This window comes from Peromyscus californicus, unplaced genomic scaffold, assembly GCF_007827085.1.
Source record: "Peromyscus californicus insignis strain IS unplaced genomic scaffold, ASM782708v3 Scaffold_24__1_contigs__length_46423439, whole genome shotgun sequence".
Classification (NCBI taxonomy): domain Eukaryota; kingdom Metazoa; phylum Chordata; class Mammalia; order Rodentia; family Cricetidae; genus Peromyscus; species Peromyscus californicus.
Window position 1 is genome coordinate 38,603,762 of NW_026294535.1, and position 23,027 is coordinate 38,626,788.

Below are 23,027 nucleotides of genomic sequence, written 5' to 3' on the forward strand. Positions count from 1 at the left end.
CCCACACTCCGTGTGACTGGTGTACAATAAGCATGTATCTTTAAAATACAAAATATGCAAAGGGAATTAAAAAAACACTGAGTGGGTCGTGGGCGGGCATTTCAAGATAGCAGACATATATGCGAGCTGAGCCGGAGGTTCTTTTTTCTTTTTTTTTTGGTTTTTCGAGACAGGGTTTCTCTGCGTAGCTTTTGCGTCACTCGCTCTGTAGCCCAGGCTGGCCTCGAACTCACAGAGATCCGCTTGCCTCTGCCTCCCGAGTGCTGGGATTAAAGGCGTGCGCCACCACCGCCCGGAGGTTCTTAAACGTCACACGAGCTTGTGAAGAACCTGCAGGACAAAAACGCACCGACTTGGGTACCTGATGGCGTGTGTGTGTGTGTGTGTGTGTGTGTGTGTGTGTGTGTGTGTGTGTGTGTGCAGGGATGAAAACCAGACTTCCACCTCCACGCATGTCAGGGGCTGATCAGGGCTCTCTACCTGATGGCGTGTGTGTGTGTGTGTGTGTGTGTGTGTGCAGGGATGGCGTGTGTGTGTGTGTGTGTGTGTGTGTGTGTGTGTGTGTGTGTGTGTGTGTGTGTGTGTGTGTGTGTGTGTGTGCGCGCAGGGATGAAAACCAGACTTCCACCTCCAGGCGTGTCAGGGGCTGATCAGGGCTCTCTGATGTCTACGTCAGAGCTGACGTCAAGCCCGCGTGACGTCACCCTCGCACAGGGGCTGGACGCCGCAGGGGGCCTGGGGGGTGGCCAGCCTGCCGGGGGGGGGGGGGGGCCCTGCAGCGGGTCTCTCCTGCGTCCGCGGAGCCGCCTCCTCCATCCTCCCGCCACCCACCCACCCCCGTCACGCCCTCCGCGAGGTCCCGGAGCAATCCCGCTGCGCCCCAGCCAGCTAGCCAGCCAGCCAGCCGGTTTGCCCGCGGGCCCGCGCACGCACGCACGCACGGCCGCACGCGGCTGCGCAGGCGCGCCCCTCCCTCGGAACCCGGAAGTGCGAGCGGAGCCACGTGGGTGGAGCCGGCGCCGCGCAGGTCGCATGGGGGAGTCTATCCCGCTCGCCGCCCCGGTGCCGGTGGAGCAGGCGGTGCTGGAGACGTTCTTCTCCCACCTGGGCATCTTCTCTTACGACAAGGCCAAGGACAATGTGGAGAAGGAACGGGAGGCCAACAAGAGCGCGGGGGGCAGCTGGCTGTCGCTGCTGGCGGCCCTGGCGCACCTGGCCGCGGCCGAGAAGGTCTATCACAGCCTCACCTACCTGGGGCAGAAACTAGGTACCTCCGCCCCGAGCCCCCGCCCCTCGGGGAGGAAGGAAAGGGGGTGCGCCCGCCCGGGCTTGGGTGTCCCGGCACTCACTCCCAGCGGCGGACTCCACTCTGCCTAGGTCTCCTCCCACCTCCCCCCCCCCCACCTCCTCCTCCTCCTCCTCCTCCTCCTCCTCCTCCTCCTCCTCCTCCTCCTCCTCCGCTGCCGCAAGCCCCGCCCACCGGCTGTGCAGCCACTGTCGCCGTGGCTGACGCTGCTGCTGCCTTGGTGGACTGGGCAGATGGATGCTCTTTGCTGGGCATCCCTCCCCTACCCCCTCCAAACCCCTGGGGTTGACGGTTTTGAACCGTGCATGGATCGGTTTCATAAATGACAAGTTAACCAAGTTCTGTGTGTCTCCCCCCCCCCCCCCCAAACTAGTGACACTGCGGTCTGAGGAGCAAAACCAGGCAGGGCATGGAGAATCCTAGTTGTGTTAATAAATACTGTTTTTGTCTGGCCTCTTAAAACAGATGGAGTCTTGTCCCCTCTTCCCATAGTACGTCAGTGCGTATTTAGTGAATGAAGGAGTTAGGTGGATCCTGGGCAGGAAAGGCAAGAATTGAGCCAATCTTTAAGAGGAGAAGACTCTTAGGGTGCACGCTGCTAGTCCTCCTGTAAATAAGATGGCAGGAACCCTTTTAACTGATTACCACTACAAGAAACAATTGGTATCCGTTGATAAGGAACTCGTGCATAAACGCCAAGGGCTGTGCATTCAAAGTATTACTTGTAATAATAATGGCAAATGATAGCTAACGCCCAGAGAGTTGGGGTAGATTTAGTGCGCTGGCTTCTCTTGGACCCTTTAGATATTAAAGGTTCCAGGGCCTTTCATGAATGAAGGATACACATCTATGGCATAAAAAAGAACATTGATGTGAAAGTGAGTGTAAAATACATATAGAGTTAATCCCTTTCTGTTGCCAAGAATTGTAACTGAATGTTTGCTAAACCGTCAAGAGAAAGGGCTTCCCCGACACCTTAACGTCTATAGCTTTTCAAATAACTTGTAACTTAATATGATCATTTATTGGCAAAAAGTGGCCAGGGATTTCACCCTCTCTGTGTTTTCCTCTGTACAGTGTTACCTCACACAAATGTTCGGCTGCTATTACAGTGTTACAGTTTCCATTTTCTACAGTGTGGTGAATTGTGTATGCATGTATGGCAGCAGGCCGCGGATCTCAAACCTGAGCACCTGCCTTGAGTTATCAGATTGAGGGTATACGTATAATTGATTTAAAACATGCACATTTATTATAATTTATATGCTTTATATTCATGTATGTATATGATATATATGTATTCTAGCTGTAATAGCGAAGGTAGATAATGTTCCAGCAGTTTGGGTTGTTTTAGGCTTCCCTGTCTATCAAAAGTGGCGACAGAGCCACACGCCATGATTCTTAACTTTCCTGTTGTTTGAGGTCATCTACAGGAATGTAATGAAAGTTGCCAAGTTACACCCCGCTCCCCCAAATATATGTACTTATTATCGTATACATAACCAGAGGGGGAGAATGAGAAAGAACAAATGGGTTTCCTAAAGTCCATTTGTGGGTTCCAGGAAAAATAAACAAACAAAAGCTGCACTAAGTTTAAATTGTGTGCGCCAGGTTTCTGTGTAAAGAGAACTGGGCACGTCAGCTTTGAACGTGTAGAAATCCTTTATGGTCATTGGCTCAGCTACTGCGAAGTGCCCATTATTGTGTAAATAAAGTGCTGAGTTGTGATTGAACCTCAGCTGTCTTGTAGGCGAGCCTCAGGGACCTGACCTGAAGGTGACTGACTGCCCATCAGTTCACACCGTAAAACTTGCCTGGGCGCTCTAGGGCTGACCTCCCAGGAAACGTTCTGAAAATGGCGTGTTGAAGTCCTTCATAACTTACATGCTCAGGTGATAGTCGGTGTAGTTGAGTTTCAGAGCTTAAAAATTGAACGTTTTTGTATGCGTGGACTGGCGCAAGCGTGATTGCAGTTGGACTTTATCAGAGAACGGGAGAATTGTTATTTAAAGTAGTACCACGTTCTGTAATCGTTTTGCAGTTCATATGGTTTTCTTGGTAAAGCGAAATGAAACAATTATTCAGACTCTTTAAAAATCTGAGACATGGTTTGGGGATGGTGGTACATGCCTTTAATCTCCCCACTGAGGAGTCAGTCAGAGACAGGCGTGACTCACCTGGTGCACATAGAAAGTTCCAAGCCCGCTGGGGTTGCATAGTGAGACCCTGTCTCAAAAGACAAAAAGAAACATGGTCTGAAAAGTCTTTAGAAAAATTTTTTGAAGATATAATTGACAAAGAAAAACTATATATACTTAGGATATCTAAGTAGATGTTTTGACATACATTGTGCAGTGATCACCATAGTAAGGCGATTGATGTATCTTACCACCTCATTCTTTCTGTGGTGGGAACACTTACGATCTAACTGGCTTAGCGAATATCAAGTGAGTCTAAACTGATACAGTGGTACAGTGTGCTTGTGATCCCTGTACTCCTGAGATGGGAGCAGGAGGATGGGGAATTAAAGGTCAGCTGGGGTTACAAAGTGAGACCCTGTCACACACAAAAAAGTCTTTGACCTCTGTCTGAAGCTCTAGCAGATGGTCCTGATGAAAAATGCGAGCATGGGCCTTTAAACAAAGGACAGACCTGACAGGAGCCTTCTGTCAGTGTCCCGGCTCTATTCCTGAAAAACTGGGTGACTTAGCTTGGCGACTTCTCCTAGCTTTACTGGCAGAAGAATACTAGTTTGGGAAGAGAACAGTGGTTAAAATGGGCAGAGTGGGCAGCAGTGGAGGATTTGAGGTTGTCCTACTGCCCTGGTCTCTGAGTCATTACAGGGGTGTTTCCTCAAACTCTGATTGATAAACTTTGGCATGCCGGGAGGTGACTTGAGAATGGAGGTCATTACAAAGAAGTTGTAGAGCGAAATGCTCAGGATGCTTAACATGTGCTTTTCTTTTTCTCTTCTCTTTTCTCTCTCTCTCTCTCTCTCTCTCTCTCTCTCTCTCTCTCTCTCTCTCTCTCTCTCTCTCTCGGTTCTTTTCAAGACAGCCTTTCTCTGTGTCGCTTTGGAGCCTACCCTGGAACTCACTCTGTAGACCATGCTAGCCTCGAACTCACAGAGATCCACTTGCCTCTGCTTCCCGAGTGCTGGGATTAACTATTGCCCTTCATACTTAACATGTCCTTTATGCTTTAAATTTCATATGGGATAAAAGGTTGAAACCTTGGGAAAATAATGGTCATTGGTAACTAGAACATTCTAGAAAAAAATCCAAAACATCATAATTAGTAAGTTGAAAGTACTGAGAGAGAAATGAGTTGGGTGTTTCTGATTGCCCAGCACGAAGGAAGATTGGTCCTCATTGGGTACTAGAAGGTAGGGTAGCCAAGAAAGCTTTGGGAAAAGAGATAGAATTAAAAGTAAGGTATTGGTGATCTCTCTTGCTTGTATTAGTTTTATCTGCTGGTGACCGGTGTAGATAGGCCTTTAGAGGTATCATTTGAATTTGTGTTGTATTTCTGTTCCCCTATGATATGATGGGGGTAGGCATTACTTTTTCAATGCAAAGTTCAAGTTTTTGCTATGGCCACTGGGTTTTTTTTTTGTTTTGTTTTGTTTTGTTTTTAACAGGGGAAGTGAGCAGAATCGAGGTCACCTATCTGTTAAATAGTAATTTGCCACAGGCTTTTCCAGGCTCAGTTATATGTTATTGGGAGTTGAATACCGTCAGTTCAGTGGAAAGAAGAGACCAGTAAGACTGAGTTCATCCTTCTTTCTGGGCCTTTTCAAAGGGCTGTTTCATCTGTCTTCTCAACAGTTCTGGTTTTATGTTGACAGTGACACATTTAACGCTCAGAACAGCGAGGTTGTTTGAATGTCACACAGCATTTAAGTATGGCAGTGAGGACTTGAAATTGTCCTTTAGACTTGTAGAGCTTTGGGCTTTTGCGTGATGCGTTCTGATGCCGTGGTCTGGTTTTTAGACAGTGTCCCACTGTGCAGACTGACCCGGAACTCACCTGCCTCTGTCTCTCAAGCTCTGGGGTTATATAGGTGTGTGCTGTCATAACCAGCTCTGTATGACACTTTTATTACCTTCCTAACTTAGGAGATCTTTGTTCTAGACATGTGCATGGAGGACTGTTTATTCTACACCAGTCACTATAAAATCAGAATATAGACAAGGAGGACAGAGCTGTGAGAAGTGTCGTCACTATGAGTGCTGCCATTCCCCATGTATGTGAGAGAAAATACTTCTGTAGAATTCAAAACTTAGGGATCAGCGTCGAGTAGGGCTTCCAGGTTGGGGGCCTTTAGATGTGGGGCTGAACCCCTGTATCACACTGTTCAGAGGATGAAGTGGGAGAATTGCGTGTGTCAGGCCCAGCTTAGACAACAGAACATCTGGATGAAGGCTTTCCTGGCAAGTCAGACCTTCAGTGTTAAGACCTGGAACATCTGGGTACAGTTGGTCAGCGTAGTAGCAAGGGACGTAAGGTTCGTTTCTTGAGACGTAAGCCAAGAAGTGAACTAAAAACAGTATTCTGAAATGAATTATTAAGAGGATATTTTTCAAATGCCTTAAGAGTTAACTTTCAGTCTTAGTGTATTTATAATATCAATAAATTCATTTCATGAAAGTATTCTGAGCCTAACAGGAACTCCCCGAGATTTTTGTACATTTGCAGAAATCACAATTGTAAGCACTTCCTGTTCCTTTTCATTCTGCTAAAGTCTCACATCTGGCTCTTGGATGGGAGAGCAAATGCTTCGGAAAACATCCGTGAAGCCGGCTCTGTGATTAGAGATACAGTTAGTCATGTACAAATTCACAAGGAAGGAAGCGATTCCTCGACTGGTGGGTCCCTTTCCACCGTCGGCGACGATGCGGCTGCCCTGATTCTCGGGCGGGTTCCCTTTGCGGTAGAGCGGCAGTTATAATTGGTTCTTGGTCTTAATTCACACTGTGGCACTTATTATGAAGCCCACATTGTCAACCTTGTCAGGAGCACGGCAGTCCCCAGCTCCGATATCTCAGTGTGTGGTCTTTCGTAAAAGGATGTGTGTGAGCATGCATTCTCATTTCCCGGCACGGCCTAAAAGATACAATTCAAGAAAAATGCACCTCTGAAGAGGGAACAATGTGTGCCGGGCTGCCAGTTCTAATGGAAGTGTTTTAGAATCCTTGTGTTCTCCTTTTTAAGAAAGTATGACCTATAAAAAAGAGAATTTTTTAAATCCAGGTTTATGTTATATGCTAGGGTAATTATGTTCTCAAATAATTTTGGGTGTTTGTGGAGTAGGGGACAATGGTTACGTGAGTAAGATGGATTTGTAGCAAGTGCCCATTTTTGACTTGTTCCTCAGTGAAGTGCTGACGTGGGGTATCCGTACCCCACTCCTTGAGTCAGAGAGTGTGGTAGACACAGGCTCACTGAGCTCCACAGGTTCCAGTTCTTTCCCCGTGGGTGCTGGGAGGTGCCTGGTCCTTGTGTCTGTGTGCCTTACCGGTCCTGTGCCTCTGCCGTTCGCTTCCCAGGGGGCCAGTCATTCTTCAGCAGGAAGGACTCCATCCGCACCGTCTACACCTCCCTGCATAACGAGCTGAAGAAAGTGGTGACGGGCCGAGGCGCCCCGGGCGGGACGGCTCCTCACGTGGAGGAGCTTCTCCCCCACCTGTCAGAGCAGCTCTGTTTCTTTGTCCAGGCTCGGATGGAGATGGCAGACTTCTACGAGAAGATGTACGCCCTCAGCACGCAGAAGTTCATCAACACGGAGGAGCTGGTTAGCGTTTTGGATGCCATCCTCAAGAAATACAGCTCCAGGTGAGTGTGGAGAGGGTGGCGGTCTGTCAGCCCCACACAGGCTCCGAGTTCTCCCGGACTCGTCGGAAGGTCCCTGCACTCCGTTTCATATGTGTTCATTGAACAGCAGGCGTCCATTCAGCACTGTGAGGTTTAGTTAACCATGCTGGACAGATCCCCTCCATGTGTTATCAGGAAAGACACGGACGCACACAACAGAATGGCTGTAGAGGGCCTGGAGAATCATGGCTCGGTGGGTAAGAGCCCGGCTCTGCAAACATGAAGCCCTGAGTTTGGATCCCCAGCATCCATGTAGAAAGCTGGGCACCACTGCATGCACCTGTAACGCCGGTCTGTGGGTGCTGTAGACAGGAAGACTGCTGATGGTCAACAAGAGACCCCTGTCCAAGGCACAAGGCAGGGAGCCATAGAGCAGGGCGCCTGATGTCATCTTCTGGCTTTGGCACCGAGGCACGTGCACCTGCACACACACACACACACACACACACACACACACACACACACACACACACAAATAAGTAGTACAGAGAGCAGTGTGACTGACCAGCTACCTGTCTAATAAATGCTCTTTTCAGAATAATAGCCTGGGAGGTATCTCTGTAAGGCTCCCGTGGTCATTAAGATGTGTCAGGAATTGTGTTTTGGTTTTGTTTTCAACTCTCAGTGGAGGCATGCATTGCTGTTGAAGGACAAACTAGTTCTTTGGGATAGCTAAGAAATTATTTCAAGGCCAGTTTAACTTAAGCTTTTTTTGCTCAACTGGAAAATTGTTTCTATTTGAAGACACGTGCTCCTTACAAAGAAATGAAGCTGTTTGTGATGTGCTGCCACTGCGTGACCCTGGAAACAATCCCCAAAGAACTGTAGGAATTTAAGAACATCACCAAAGTGAAGGGCCCGGGCTTATTTTGGCTTCCTTGGAGCCTAGGACAGTAGAGGTACTACTTGGATTAGAAAGATACCTTTGAAGGATATTACACATCTGGGCATATTAATTCATGTTAGCTAATATTATTTCCTTCTTGGGTCTCTGAGGGAGTTGAAGATTAGTTAGTTATAGTTGAAGATTAATTAGGATAGAAAGTGAATTAGAGGCCGGGCGGTGGTGGCGCACGCCTTTAATCCCAGCACTTGGGAGGCAGAGCCAGGCGGATCTCTGTGAGTTCGAGGCCAGCCTGGGCTACCAAGTGAGTTCCAGGAAAGGTGCAAAGCTACACAGAGAAACCCTGTCTCGAAAAACAAAAAAACAAAAAAAACAAAAAAACAAAAAAACAAAAAAAAAAAGAAAGTGAATTAGATACATTTTGGACTTACCAAAATAGGATAGATACTGGAATTATTTTCTCTGACAGGTCTGATTAAACAGAAAGGTACCCAGACAAGATGCCACATGCTTATCATCCTAGAACAGCGCCCACTGCATGGCAGCTGCTAAATTGAAACCGGCTGAATAAATTAGTGAACAGTTGTGTTCAGCCCGAACGTTTTACCCAATTTGGTAAATAGTGGGAAACCATGAAAGGTTGTGAACAGGGGTATGCCATGTTCTCGTCTCTAATTAGGCTAGTGACTGTAGCACCAGGTTACGGAATGGGTTAGTGAAGATGTGATCGCAGGAGGAAAGGACCGTGGGCAGGCTGCTGGGGCAGGTGGGCCGGCATGTGCTGGTGGTTCATGTGGCTGCAGGACAGAGAAATCGGTGCTGACAAGGAGTGAGCACTCTCGGCAGCCAGACGGTAGGAGTGGTGAGCCGTTCCTGCCGAAGAGGATCTGGAAGTTCCCCCATGGTAGTATCACAGACAGGATGGACGAGGAAAGAGGGCTGGACTGCTTTAGAAGGAGGGTACCAAGCTAAACCAGAGGTCAAGATGTTAGTAGCTGGTTTCCAGGTGAGGTTCCACAGGCAGGTTAAAAGTAGAGGCCTAGCCGGGCGGTGGTGGCGCACGCCTTTAATCCCAGCACTCGGGAGGCAGAGCCAGGCGGATCTCTGTGAGTTCGAGGCCAGCCTGGTCTCCAAAGCGAGTTCCAGGAAAGGCGCAAAGCTACACAGAGAAACCCTGTCTCGAAAAACCAAAAAAAAAAAAAAAAAAAAAAGTAGAGGCCTAAGCTCAGCTGACAGGTCCCAAGTCAAGGAAACAGTGAAAGCCATCCTACCCAATTTAAAAACTGTTTCAAGATGAAAACGTCAAGTTTACTTAACAAAGCATCATTTGATTTTGTAGCTTGTAGGTTTCAAAAGAGTATACTATTTATACCATCTATTATTTCTGTGTTTGTTTTATGAGAGAGAATCTCACTCTGTAGACCAGGCTGGCTTCAAACTCATAGTGATCCTCCTGCCTCTGCCTCCTGAACGCTGGGATTAAAGGCGTGCATTACCCTGCCTGGCGTCTAGTCATCCACTGTGAAGGAAAATGGCAGCTGCTGAGCAGCTGTGGTGGGCCGTGCATTCTGCAAGACGCTTCCTGTTGCCTGGCTTCAGTCACGGGTGCAGATGGCACTCCTTTTACGAAGGCCCAGCAGTGAGGCAGTTGGCTCAGAACTCACCCCTCTCTGACTTCAGAGTCTGTCTGTTTTTCTTTCTGTTTTTGGAACTGGAGGTTGAAGCCGAGGCCCCTCTCCTGGTAAGCGAGTGCTCTCCTCCCAAGCTCAGACCACAGCAGAGCTCGTGTAATTGTGGTCACCGTTGCTCGTATAGAACTCGAGCTGCTCCCTGCTTGCTCCAAGTGGTTCATTTCTCTCTGCGGACTTTTGCATTCAGCAAATGAGATTGGCTGGTCGGACAGCACAGCAGGCCCTTCCCACGTTCACCTACTGGGAATAAGGACTGTTTCCTGCATAAACTCACATTATGCCTGCCTGCCTGTGTGCTTGAGCACAAGACATGATTAGTTTTTTTCCCTTCCCTCTTACTTTATTTTAGTTTTTTGAGATGGAATCTTACTTTGTGTAGTCCAGCTTTTCTCCACACTTACATGAATCCTGCCTCAGGCTTCCAAGTGCAGTGATTACAGACCTGAGCCACTGTGTGCATTCTCTCTCTCTCCCTCCCTCTCTCTCTCTCTCTCTCTCTCTCTCTCTCCCTCCCTCCCTCCCTCCCTCCCTCCCTCCCTCTCCCTTTGTGTGTGTGTGTGTGTGTGTGTGTGTGTGTGTGTTATATTTGAGGCAGGATTTCACGATGTAAACTATGTAGCCAAGGCTAGCCTTAAAATCTCCATCCTCTTACTCAACTTCCCTAGTGCTAAGATTGTGGTGTATGTGTACACACTTAGTTCCTGCCTTTTTTTTTTTCTTTTTAAAAAATATGTTATGGGTGTTTTGCCTGCATATATATTATATACACCATGTGCATGCCTGGTGCCTGCGGAGGCCAGAAGAGGGCATGAAATCCCACAACAGGCAGTTGTGAGCCACCGTATAGGTGCTGGGTATCGAACCTGGATCCTCTGGCAGAGAAGCCATCTCTCCAGCCCTGAAGTTCATTACAGAGGCTGGAGAGAGGGCTCAGTGGTTAAGAGTACGCACTGCTCTCGCAGAAGACCCGAGCTTAGTTCTCAGCACCCAGTGTCCTGTCTTCATCTCTGTCTTAGGATAATTACTGTAATGCCACTTTATGGAATGGGTAGTTGACAGCCACCTGTGACTTGGTCAAAGCTCTGTTGCTGTGAAGAGACACCGTGACCATGGCCATTCTTTTTAAAAGGAAAACATTTAATTGGGGCTGGCTTACAGTTCAAAGGTTCAGTCCATTATCATCGCGGCAGGAAGCATGGCAGCATGCAGGCAGACATGGTGCTGGGGGAGCTGAGAGTTCTACGTTCAGAATGGCAGACAGCAGGAATAGAAAGAGGCATTGGGCCTGGCTTGAGCTTCCCAAACCCCAAAGCACCTCCACCCCAGTGACACACTTCTTCCAAAAAGGCCACACCTATTCCAACTAAGCCACACCTCCTAATAGTGCCACTCCCTATGAGCCTATGGGGGCCATTTTCATTCAAATCATCACAGCCTGTAACTCTAGCTCCAAGGGATCTGATACCTGGCCTCTATGTGCTCCCATATTCACGCATGGACACCTCCACACACTTATAATCAAAAGTAAATCTTGAAAAGAAAGGGAAAACTGAGCAGAGTATAATGAGCACACTCACCATGTGACCAGCAATTCAGTTTATATATAAAGCAGAGTGTGGTGAACACACTCACCATGTGACCAGCAATTCCAGTATGGTGCTTGCACAATTTCTTGAGTGTACCAAAACATTGAATCGTTTTCTTAAAGGGTGAATTTTACAGTACATTTATGGACATGAATTAAATACCAACAAAGCTGTTAAAAATGAAAAAACAAGGGCTGGAGAGATGGCTCAGAACCTCTGTAACTCCAATTCCAGGGGACCTAATATCCTCTTTGGGCCTCTGTGGGCTCCTGAGTATACATGGTGCTCATAAACTTACTCAAGCACACACGTGCATAAAAAGTCTGCAGCGAACACACAACTGTCCTTTGTCCAACCTCACATTTGGTTAGCATTTGCCATGCTGGCTTTCTCTCTCCCTGTGTAGAACAATAACAAAAACTTTGCTATTGTTTGGAAGTAAGATACTAGTATCGTAAACCACCTTCCCAAATACTCAGCTTCTCATCTTCTAAGAACCATACATAATCAGAACAGTGTTCACACTCAGGATGTTTCACACTGGTTTTCTCCCATCCCATAATATATAAATCGCATGCAGATTTCCCGGGTTGCCTCACAGATGTCCTCCACTCCTGGTTGGTCATATCATAGGTCTAGTAGTTTATTTCAAGGAACTTGCATACTGATGTGATTTTGCCTGATACGATGCCCTCAAAGGTCATCCATGCTAAAGCATGTGACAGTGTTCCTTCCTTTTGTAAGGAAGGCTGGGTGATAATTTCCTGCATTGTGTCCCTCATGTTAAATGAGTTTCTACTTTGTGTGTGTTATAAATACCACCTCTTACTGTGGAAGGTTCTAAAGGGCAGACCTCCGACCACATCCTTGCACAGGAATCCCCGTTGAGCAGGTCTCCTGCTTTCTGTAGTTTCTGTTGCCCACCATCTACTATCTGAAATGTAACAAGTTCAAGAAATTAACAGGTTTTTAATCGCATGCTTGGGCTGGGGAGATAATTCAGTCAGCCAAGTGCTCGCAGAGGACCTGAGTTCCATTTCCAGAACCCACATGTGAAAAGCAGCGGGGCACAGTGGCATGTGCATGGTAATCCCCATGCTGAGGGGGTAGGGACAGGCAGATCCATCCCTGTCGCTGACGGGCCAGCCAGCCTGGCCTGCTCGGCTCCCTCCAGGCCAGTGAGAGGCTCTCTTTCCCATCTCTAAAAATGGGAAGCCACAGCCCTGTAAGATGACACCTAAGCTTGTGCTCTGACCTCTACATTCAGTGCACACACACGTGCATTTGCACACACACGTGTATTTGCACACACATGTACACACAAAATGATGTGTGCGTTGTGTGATGAAGTCACACTGTGCCACCCGGTGGGCATGGTCCTTGTCCAGTAGGTCAGTACTGTATCAACTGCTGACACCTAGATCAGAGAGACCACATTGTCTTAAACTGTTCTATACTGTTAATAATTGTATTTTATTATTAGTTATTAGTCTCTTACTGCGTCTAATTTATAAGGTAAACTTTATCACGTCTATGAATAAGATATAAGGTTCACTACTGTCCCCTAGGGAGCCTGGAACAGAGGACCTGTGGACCAGGGAGACTAGAATGTCCTCAGTGGGATGGTGGCTAAGGAGCAGCAGACTAGTGGCTTTAAGTGAGAAAGGGCTACAGATTTCTTCGGTTGTAGCAAAATAGACACCACGTAAAATTTCCCATTTTCATCATTTTTAAATATGTACTTCTGCAGATTGGTTCTTACTTCTGACTCTTACAAATGAGTTCCTTTGGAAGGGACTCCACCGTGTGGGTCTGTGGAGGACAGAATATCATTTCTGGAGTTCTGCTTCTCATCAGCACACCTGCTCTGGACCCCGGGTTCCTGCTGCCTGTCCTCCCTCCTTCCTCCCCTCCTCCCATGCTCTCTCCTTTCCTTTAGAGCCAGTGTTCTCCACAGGTTGTTGGCAGTCTCCTGTCTCAGACACTGCCCAGCTCACCACCTTGACTTAGGAGTATGTTTGTGGATCACAGCCTGAGTGAGCTGTGTGTGAGTGGCCGCAAGGCGCGCGGAGGAGAGGAGGCTGGGAAATGATGCGTCATAAAGCTAATGTCTGCGCTGGGCAGACCGACAGGACGAATGGTTAGCTTTCCTTGAGGATGAAAAAAGAGTGTTGCATTCACATGCATCTTTAACGAGTGTAGAACATTACGCTTCTGTGGTGTCATGGAAACGCTTGCTCACAAGCGTTTCTGAAGGTTTGGTCTGAGACTTCATGTCCTTTGAAGCAGATCATTGGCAATACATGGTGATTTCTATGGTGGCACGCAGTAGGAAGATCAGACATGGTTCCCGGCTTGTGGGGTTTTTTAAATGATTTTTATGATTTTTCTGTTTTGTTTTGTTTTTTGTTTTTTGAGACAGGGTTTCTCTGTGTAGCTTTGCACCTTTCCTGGATCTCACTCTGTAGCCCAGGCTGGCCTTGAACTCACAGACATCCACTCTGCCTCCCGAGTGCTGGGATTAAAGGCGTGCGCCACCACAGCCCGGCGATTTTTATGATTTTTCAAAGCTGCAAAAGCGATGACCATTCAGTAGAAGCTGTGCCTGGCATTTTGGACTTTGATCATTTGCCAGGTTTAGCAGAATGCAGTACAGTGCTCTAGTAACACTGGGCGGCCTCGGCTGTCAGCTAGCCAAGCAGTCCTGGGGTGTGGCAGCCGACACTGCAGGGGACCATTGCAGGATGAGCTGTGGTGGTTGGTAGGTTAGGAGCGTCAAGCATGTTTGGACTTGTAATATTTTAAAGGTAGGATGGGCTGATGGGGCCGCAAGTCCAGGAGCGTCTGCAGTAGGATGTTCTGCCGGAGTCAGCTGTCAGCCTGCCAGAGCCCAGTCATCTGAGGGGTCTGAATTGGGGGAATGTCCAGATCAGTTTGGTATGTGGGCGTGTCTGTGGGATATTGCCGTGACTGATGTTGATATGGGTGTTGTTTTGGTATTTGACTCTTTCTGGGGGGGCCCGCCACCCAGCTCCCAAATAAATCATTCACGGAGGCTTATTCTTACTTATGAATGCCCAGCCTTAGCTTGGCTTGTTGCTAGCCAGCTTTTCTTAACTTAATTTAACCCATCTACCTTTTGCCTCTGGGCTTTTCCCGTTCTCTTACTTCTGTAAATCTTACTCTTAGTCCGTGTTCTGCTGTGTAGCTGGGTGGCTGGCCCCTGGAGTCCTCCTTCTCTGGCTCCTAGCTCTCTTTACTCCAGTTTTCTCCTTCTATATATACTCTCTGCCTGCCAGCCCTGCCTATCCTTTCTCCTGCCTTGCTATTGGCCTGTTCACCTCTTTATTAGACCATCAAGTGTCTTAGACAGGCACAGTAACAGAGCTTCAGAGAGTTAAATAAATGTAACATAAAAGTAACACAGCTTACAATAATATTCTACAACATATGGGAGGCCCAACCTACTCTGGGCAGAACTGTGTCTAAGGAAGTGGGGTTTGAAAGCTGGCTCAGGAGCTGGAGAGATGGCTCAGTAGTTAAGAGCACTTACTGTTCTTGTGGAGGACCTAGGTTCAGTTCTCAACACCTACATGATGTCTCACAACTATCTCTTAACTCCAAATTCAGAGGATCTGACACTGTCTTCTGACCTCCACAGACATAGAACATGTAGATACATACATCCATCCATACATACATACATACATACATATATGCACATACATAAATGCAGACAAAACACACATAAAGATAAATAAATAAATCTTAGAAAAAAAAAAAAGAGTGGCTAGTGCTGGGGCCTGACCTAGCTTGGAAGCAGATTTCTCTAAGACAGTGACTGCAGAGGAGAGCTGAAGAGTAATTGAGAAACATTGATGAAGAAGGGCCATGTTCTCACTGGCCTACTCTTCTTAAGTTGTCCATCCTCCTCTGCTGAGAAATTAAGGTACTTCCACATCTTGTTGCCTCCTCCCCTAATATTGTTGTGACGTGGAAGCGCGTTTACAGATGGCAGTCAACAGTCTACATTCATAAATTCATTTACTAAACAGAAATGTGACATATGACATATATATGTACATGTATATTTTACAAAATATCCAGCTACATTGTGCATAGTAAGGAGTAAAACTTACACATGTGTGTAGTACTTGGCCACAGTATAAACTGTCACTGCAGCACATGGTAAGAAAAATGTAAAACACGTTGTGTAGGTGGGAGTAAAACTGCGCTACTGTCTTGATCTTGACATAGTATATTTTATTTATTAATTTTTAACTAGATGTATATGTATGTGGGGAGGGTATGTGCATATGAGTGCAGTGCCAGTGGAGGCCAGAAGAGGGCGTCAGATCTGCTGAAGCTGGAGTTACAGTTATCCACCTGTAACTGATGTGGATTTTGGGAACTGAACTCAAGTCCTCTACAAGAGCGCTTTGTGCTCTTAACCCCCGAGCCACCTCTGCAGCCCCTGAAGTGGTATAATTTTATCATTTCACACTAGCTAGAAACGGGTGGTGGGGTGGTGGGAATGTGACTCAATTTGAGTAGGGATCAGAATATTCAAGGTCTTAATACCTTCTAAGGATTTGAGGGAAGTGATTTTAAAGGATTTTAGGTCTTCTTTTGTGGCTACCTTTTTTTCTTTTAAAATTAATGTTTTAGGTTTGATTACAGAATAATGAGTTTCATCGTGGCATCTTCTTACATAGGAGTCACTGTTCTTTGTCTGAACTTGTCCCCCTTCCCCCTGCCCTCTCCTGGCCTGCCCCTCCCCCTTCCACATGGCTCCTTTTCCCAGTTACCGAAGGTCCTTTCTGCTCTTCACTGCACTGTTCCAGCGTGCTCTATTTCCCGTCTCCCTTTGGCCGCCATTTGTTTTTCATCATGGTTAACTATGAAGGGACTTTGGGAGTAGAATGGACAACAGTTGTCTGGTAAATGCTGTATTCCTTTATTAAGTGCCCATTACCTATTGAGCCTCAGATACAGGTTTATAGTGTTTATGTTCATCTGTAAAATGGGTCTATGAACTAGTGTGTCTGTGGACAGCAGATGTCTTAGTATTGTCTTTTGGTTGCATGCCCTGAAAAGAGGACCCCTGGTTTTGATGATCGTGTTAGTCATACAGTTCTCGGAGTAAATAAATAATTATAGTCAATGTAATTTCTCCTTCTTTGGAAGGAAGATAGTTACATTCATTAAAAGAAAACCCACAAAATCCAGGGTATTTTCTTGGGAGAATAAGATGAAATGCCCGTGTTAAACCAGAGTTGTAAAAAGTCAGTGCCTTTCTGCCCGACGGTGCGGCCGACCCGGGCAGCACTTGTCTGGCGGTGGTGTTTGGGGTTTGTGCTGGTTTGTTGTTTGTGAAGGTCCTCACTGAAGTGACATTGCCACTGACTTGTGTCCATCCCCTCCCCTAGATTTCACCACCCTATCCTTAGCCCTCTGGAGAGCAGTTTCCAGCTGGAGGTGGGTGTGCTGAGCCATCTCCTAAGGGCGCAGGCCCAGATCTCCGAGTGGAAGTTCCTCCCTTCCCTGGTGACCTTGCACAACGCTCACACGAAGCTTCAGAGCTGGGGCCAGACCTTTGAGAAGCAGCGGGAGACCAAGAAACACCTGTTCGGGGGGCAGTCTCAGAAGGCCGTGCAGCCCCCACACCTCTTCCTCTGGCTGATGAAACTCAAAAACATGCTCCTGGCCAAGTTCAGCTTTTACTTCCACGAGGCGCTGAGCCGCCAGACTACGGCTTCAGAAATGAAAGGGCTGACTGCGAAGGCTAACCCAGACCTCTTTGGGAAGATCTCCAGTTTCATCAGGAAATACGACGCTGCCAATGTGTCCTTAATTTTTGACAACCGAGGCTCAGAGAGCTTTCAGGGTCACGGCTACCACCACCCACATTCCTACCGAGAGGCCCCTAAAGGGGTGGACCAGTACCCGGCCGTAGTGTCTCTGCCCAGTGACAGGCCGGTCATGCACTGGCCCAATGTCATCATGATCATGACAGACCGAACATCGGACCTGAACAGCCTGGAGAAAGTGGTCCACTTCTATGATGACAAAGTGCAGAGTACCTACTTCCTGACCCGCCCAGAACCCCACTTCACCATCGTTGTTATTTTTGAGTCCAAGAAATCTGAGAGAGACTCCCATTTTATTTCCTTCCTCAACGAACTCTCTCTTGCCCTTAAGAACCCCAAAGTGTTTGCAAGTCTGAAACCCGGATCCAAAGGTTAGCAGGAGCTTGCCCAAGGATTTCCAAGACTGGATACGGTGTTCCTCGTTGCTCCGAGGGGCAACGGTAGTTTGTGACTAGAATTTACGTCCACTCATGCTTCTTTGGGAGCTGAGCTAAAGACAGATCTTCCCTAATCATGTTGCACACTTCTTAAGCAATTAAGACCAAGGATGGAATCTCCAAAGAGTAGTCTAGGAAGTGCCGTGGCTACAGCAAAGTAGTGTCAGTATTTTCCCGTTTCCTGTGTCTCCTGTAGATGGGATGTTGATCGTTCCTTCATGTACCTTTCCAGATTTTTTTGTTCTTATTCTGAACATTGTGCCCCAACTCACTTCTCAGCATCCTCTCTCTCTGTCCCTGAAGAGCAGCCAGGATACGATACCAGATGGGACTGTTCCAGTCTCATTGACGCGCATGTTAACCCGTTTGACAGGTTCGTCTAATTAGTGTCATGCTGTAATTAGAACCTTGGTGAGAGATTTCTATCAGGTAGTGAAGTGGGAGATGATCGGTTGGTATCGACCCTTATGGCAACTCAACCAGCCACAGGCTCTTTTCAGGTGACCGCCACACCCATCTGCATTTGTTGTTTTTACCTCTAAAACGCTTGGTGTTACTCTGTTTGAAGTCAGCCCAAGGCGGCGTGCAGGGTTTCTCCACGTGGGTTTACCCGCTTGACGTCACTTCCCTGCCCGACTGTGTTTACATCTGGCCCTGTCTGGTTACTCTCAGGTTTAGAAAGCATGCAGCCGTGTGTTTGTAGCCGTGTTTTAGGTTCTCACACAACACAGCTTTTATAAAATCAAAATGATGGTCTTGATACTTCGTGCTTGGCTCAAAATCAGTTGTGCTGCATAATCCAGTGGCCAGGTCAGCCCTTCAGCGCATCTGGACTTCATAGTCCAGTCCCAGGTCAGCCCTTCAGCACATCTGGACTTCATAGTGCAGTCCCAGGTCATCACGTCTGGACTTGGTTCCCTGCCCTCTGCAGATCATGTTCAGATGCAGCACCAGGTGTCTGGGGACAGGCTCCTCTGTCCCTCCCTTCTGAGTGTGTTCACAGGGAAGCAGAGGGTCAACGTGGGGAGCATTTCTGGGTTATTGATTCAGAAGGAGAAGAAGCCACCAAGAAGAATTGAGCCGTTTCTGCCGGCTGTGTCCTTCCGAGCTGTGTGAATGTCCTGGTCAGATCCATGCTCTCGTCATGGTTGTGGGGAGCCGCTGTCTTGTGGGGTGTCTACAGAGCATGGTGGCCACACCAGCAGTCATGGAGCCCTTCCAAGGCCTCCTGGGCAAGTGTGGTCTACCTGTAGAAGAATCTACTGGCCAGTTTTCTGGCCCTCCCCTCTTTCACATAATCTTAAGCCGGTCTTCTTTCAACAGAAAGTAGTGATTTACTCTGCATTTTCTCCAGGTTCTATACAAACATGAACAAATTTTATAATAGCGACCTTACATTAAACTGAAAACATTTGAAATTAAAAGCCAAGCCGTTTTCCCTGCTTCGTGCTTTGCCGAGATACTGAAAAATAACCCTTGGTGTGCATTTTTTTTTTTCCTGGATGAAACCACCATTAGCCTTAATGATATGGCTCCCTAGGTAGATAAAAAATTATAGACTCCAGTGGACTGTGGAGGACTGTAAATAAGACATGCATATATAAAGTACTGAAAATAGTCAAATATATACATATTTGAATGATATATTTATTTTTAAGCGTATTTTGGAGTAACTTAAGAGGTATTTACAAAGAACAGAAAGCAGATGTGACTATTATGACAACAGGAACTCTAAAGCCCCTGTGTGCTGTCAGGCGGTCCTGGAGGACCCTCAGAGACCAGTACTGATACTTTATTTCTGAAGCGCCTCAATAAAGTTTTCTAATTATATGTATATGTATATATATATTTTTTTTCTTTCTGATCAAGCAAATTTTATTGTGTACATATTGCATGTTGGCAGGGTTCTTCTCCAAGAGCCTCCTGAGATAGGAGGGCTGGGTTGTGGGCTCTTGTGTGGCCCCCCAGAACACGTTGTTACATTTAGACTCAGGTGTAGACACCTGTGCCAGATCACAGCTGGTGGGCACCCTCCCTTGGGCACAGGAGATGCCAAGGTGAACTCTGAATTTCTTCAACACTGGCTTCTTAGGTTTGTGTGTTGGTTTCTCCTTCTAGGGCCGCTTGTCCTGAGGGCTGGCCTGCCTTACCGCCTCCTACTCTGTTTTTTTTCTAGCTTGCTTTCTTTTTTCTTAGCCAAGCTCCTCTGCTTCTGGGAAGCCAGGCTTTTGACTTGTTGGACAGGTGTGTCCTCTAGGGATACATTCTCCTTTCCTCCTCTTCCTCCTCCTCTTCCCAAGGTAGGTCTGAAGTCTTGTAACATTCCTGGCCACTGAGGAGCACAGGTCCTGAGCCAGACTAAAGTCACTGGAGGAGGAAGCTCCACACTGCCATGGTGACCATAGGCAGGACGGAGGCCTCCAGGGAACCAGTGGTGACACAGAGATGTACACACAGATATAAGCTGCCCAGATTTTAGTTCAAGTCAAGAAGAAAAGTGATTTTTTTTTTGTTGGGATTTGCCCTCTGGAAGCAGGATTGAGATGGTCTGTCATGCCTGCTCCGCTGGTTGGAGAGGAGGTGGGTACATTTCCTGTGAACTGCCTACCCTGGCATTTATTTCTAGACCACAGCCGATGAATTCTAGGTAACTGGAAGTGTGACCAACACTGAATTTGCCCGGAGGTCCACTGAGTGTCGAATTTTAGGGTGCTGTTTGGATAATGGATGAACCCTTAACACTTTTGTCCTCTATGGGGTTCAGCCTGGTATCTGACAGTGTCATTTTGGGGGATGTCTTCAAATGAAGCCAGATTGTTAACTGGGGAACCAAGGCCCTTTGAAAACTGGAAAATTGACCCTTCGAGAAAAACAAAACAAAACAAAACAAAACAAAAAGCAAGCCTTCCCTCCTCGATCACTCCCTCAGGTTATCTTTAAGTCTAGCAGGCAGCCTGTGGGTCTTTTACCCTGGCATGTCAGCCCTATAGCTCAACAGCTTTGAAAAGTGGGCCAAGAAAACGTGGGCTGCCTTTTCCAAGGGTCGGGGTGGGACTTCGAGAAGGCCTTGTGTGTGAAAACATGTTGGAAATGGACTCGAAAGCTGTCTGAATAAAAAGTGAACATCTTCTCTGACTCAAATGCGAATCCTCGTGTTCTCTTCCTTCTCTTCGAGCCTGAGAAACGCCTGTGTTTCATGATCGGCAGCTAAACGCCTAAACAGCACTCACTATTTCCAAATCTTCGCGGCTCTTTGTTCCTGGTTTCTTATGGCTGGTCGATAGTGTCATTCCCGATCTATCCCACTGCTCTGAAATAACAGAGGTGTGTTCAGATTGCCATCTGTGACTGTGACTGTGACTGTGACTGTGGCTTTCTTCCTACATAGGTTGTAGGACAGAGGTTCCAAAGTGGTGATGTTTTCATTATTTATAATTTATTAGCCAGAATATGTATGTCTACAAAGAGAGCATCTTCAGTTATTGGGTTACCTTGAAATGTAGTCAACTTGACTTCTGAATCCTTTACCTTCCACCCCCTTCGGCAGTGCTGGGGATCAGAGTCAACCCTTACGGGTGCCTGGGCAAATGCCGAGTCTCAGCGCTGTGTCCCCAGCCCTCGTTTTACCTTTGAAAAAACCAGATTCCTCCCTACTGGTGCCAGAGAATGAACCTAGTTCCCACGTGGTAGGAAGGGCTGGGTCACTGACACTGTAGCCCCTGTCCTAAAGCAGCTTTAAAAGTAGTTCTTAGCACGTTAAGAGGCACCTGTGCATTTTTTAAAGAAATGGGTCTTTCCATTGATAAGGGATTTTTCAGTTTTAATTTTTAAAACTTTTTTGCAATTATAATTAAGAATTTCTCCCTTCCCTCTCTTCAAACACCCCTCATGTACCCTCTTGGCCCTCTCTCAAATTCATGATCTCTTTTTGTAGTTGGACTTACACACACACACACTCGCACACACACACACTCACACGCCTATATAAACGCAACCTGCTCCGTCCATATAATGTTACCTGTGTGTATATGATTTCAGGGCTGAGCGCTTGGATAACCCATCTGGGCTCTTCCCCGAGAAAGACTTATTTCTCCTGTTCCCAGCACGCCTCAGGATTTTTTGCATCTTAGGCTTAACTTTAGATTTGAAATAAAACAGGGCCGTTTTCCCCCTTGACACGAGAGAGAGAGAGAGAGAGAGAGAGAGAGAGAGAGAGAGAGAGAGAGAGAGAGAGAGAGAGAGTCTCCCTAAATATTATGACTTTCCTGTCTTGCTTCTGGCTAATTTTCTCCCCTTTGCCGGTGTTGTTTCCCCTGCCTGTCCCCTCTCCCGATCCCTCTTCCCTCCTGCTGGTCCACTAATCTACTTTCGCTCCGTCCTTCACCTGATGTTCTCACGGAGCTGGAACATGGCCCAGTGATTTGCCCCAGTTTGAAGAAAGCCACATCTGGAAACTAACCATTTTTATTTTTATTTTCTTTTTAATAACGAGTTGGTCATTTTCAGTAAGGCAGGAAGACAGAGGCGGGGGAAAGGTTAATGTTGACAGGAATGGGTGTAATGGTGCCTCATCCCCTCGTGAATACACACCCTTCAGCCAGTTACAGCAAAGCAGGACTGCTTGTATCTAGCAGATAATTTGGCAGTAAAAGCTAATTAAAACAAAATCTTTCCAAGCTGTGACTGATGGCTAATCTTGGTCGTCAACTTGACATACCTGGGAAGGGGAACCTCAGCTGAGGAATCACCTCCATCAGATTGGCTTGTGGGCCTGTCTGTGGGGTGTTTTCCTGATTGCTAATCAATGTAGGGAGGCTCAGCCCACTGTGGGCAGGTGGGTCCAAGATAGGTGCCTGAACGTAAGCTTGGAAGCAAGTCAGTAAGCAACGTTCCTACCTGGTCTCCCCTTCAAGTCCTGCCTCAAGCTCCGGCCCTGGCTTCCCTCAAGGATGGACTGGAACCTGTAAGTTACAGTAAACCCTTTCCTTTTCAGATTGCTTTTGGTCTTGGTGTTTATCATAGCAACAGAAAGCAACTAGCACGTGTATTTTTTGTGATTTTTTTTTAAAAAGGTTATGCTTGGGTTATTTTTTCTAATTAGTATATAAAAGCATTGAATTAGTCTCTGATTTTTTTCCCCCTTTAGTTAAAGTTTTAAGAAACTGGGCTTTCTCCCTTCCTTTCTAAATGAGGAATTCAAAGCCACACTAGGTGACTAGCCCGCTGCAGAAGCCCTGGAGGCAGAGTCATGTCGTTCCTCTTGACTTCTCTACTGGGTTCCCGTTGCCAATGTCATTATTGTGTGGCCCTGTGCCCGATTTATTCTAAGTAAGTTCTCCAGAGGAAATGAGTCAGAAGGAACGGACTGGATGAGCTCCTCTCTTGCAGAGACTCCTCTTGTTATTGTGTAACCCCGCAC

General features: G+C 47.1%; 1 protein-coding gene across 2 annotated transcripts; it reads left to right on the forward strand.

Moving 5' to 3' along the window:
* The first annotated feature begins 981 nt into the window (after window positions 1–981).
* Window positions 982–20,743, forward strand: Kics2 (KICSTOR subunit 2). Of its 2 annotated transcripts, none has more exons than XM_052753481.1 (3): window positions 982–1,267; window positions 6,856–7,141; window positions 16,731–20,743. In XM_052753481.1, exons 1-3 carry the CDS (start codon window positions 1,033–1,035, stop codon window positions 17,545–17,547), a joined length of 1,338 nt encoding a protein of 445 aa, XP_052609441.1. In that variant the 5' UTR covers window positions 982–1,032; the 3' UTR covers window positions 17,548–20,743. The 2 variants fall into 2 exon arrangements, with proteins under 2 accessions (XP_052609441.1, XP_052609442.1); XM_052753482.1 differs by having other exon boundaries at window positions 1,153–1,267; window positions 7,023–7,141.
* Window positions 20,744–23,027: the final 2,284 nt, after the last annotated feature.

Coding starts and splice junctions, on each gene's coding strand:
- Kics2 (XM_052753481.1), top strand. CDS start 1,033: ATGGGGGAGTCTATCCCGCTCGCCGCCCCGGTGCCGGTGGAGCAGGCG. Junction 1,268..6,855: donor CTACCTGGGGCAGAAACTAG/GTACCTCCGCCC, acceptor TTCGCTTCCCAG/GGGGCCAGTCATTCTTCAGC. Junction 7,142..16,730: donor CTCAAGAAATACAGCTCCAG/GTGAGTGTGGAG, acceptor CCCCTCCCCTAG/ATTTCACCACCCTATCCTTA.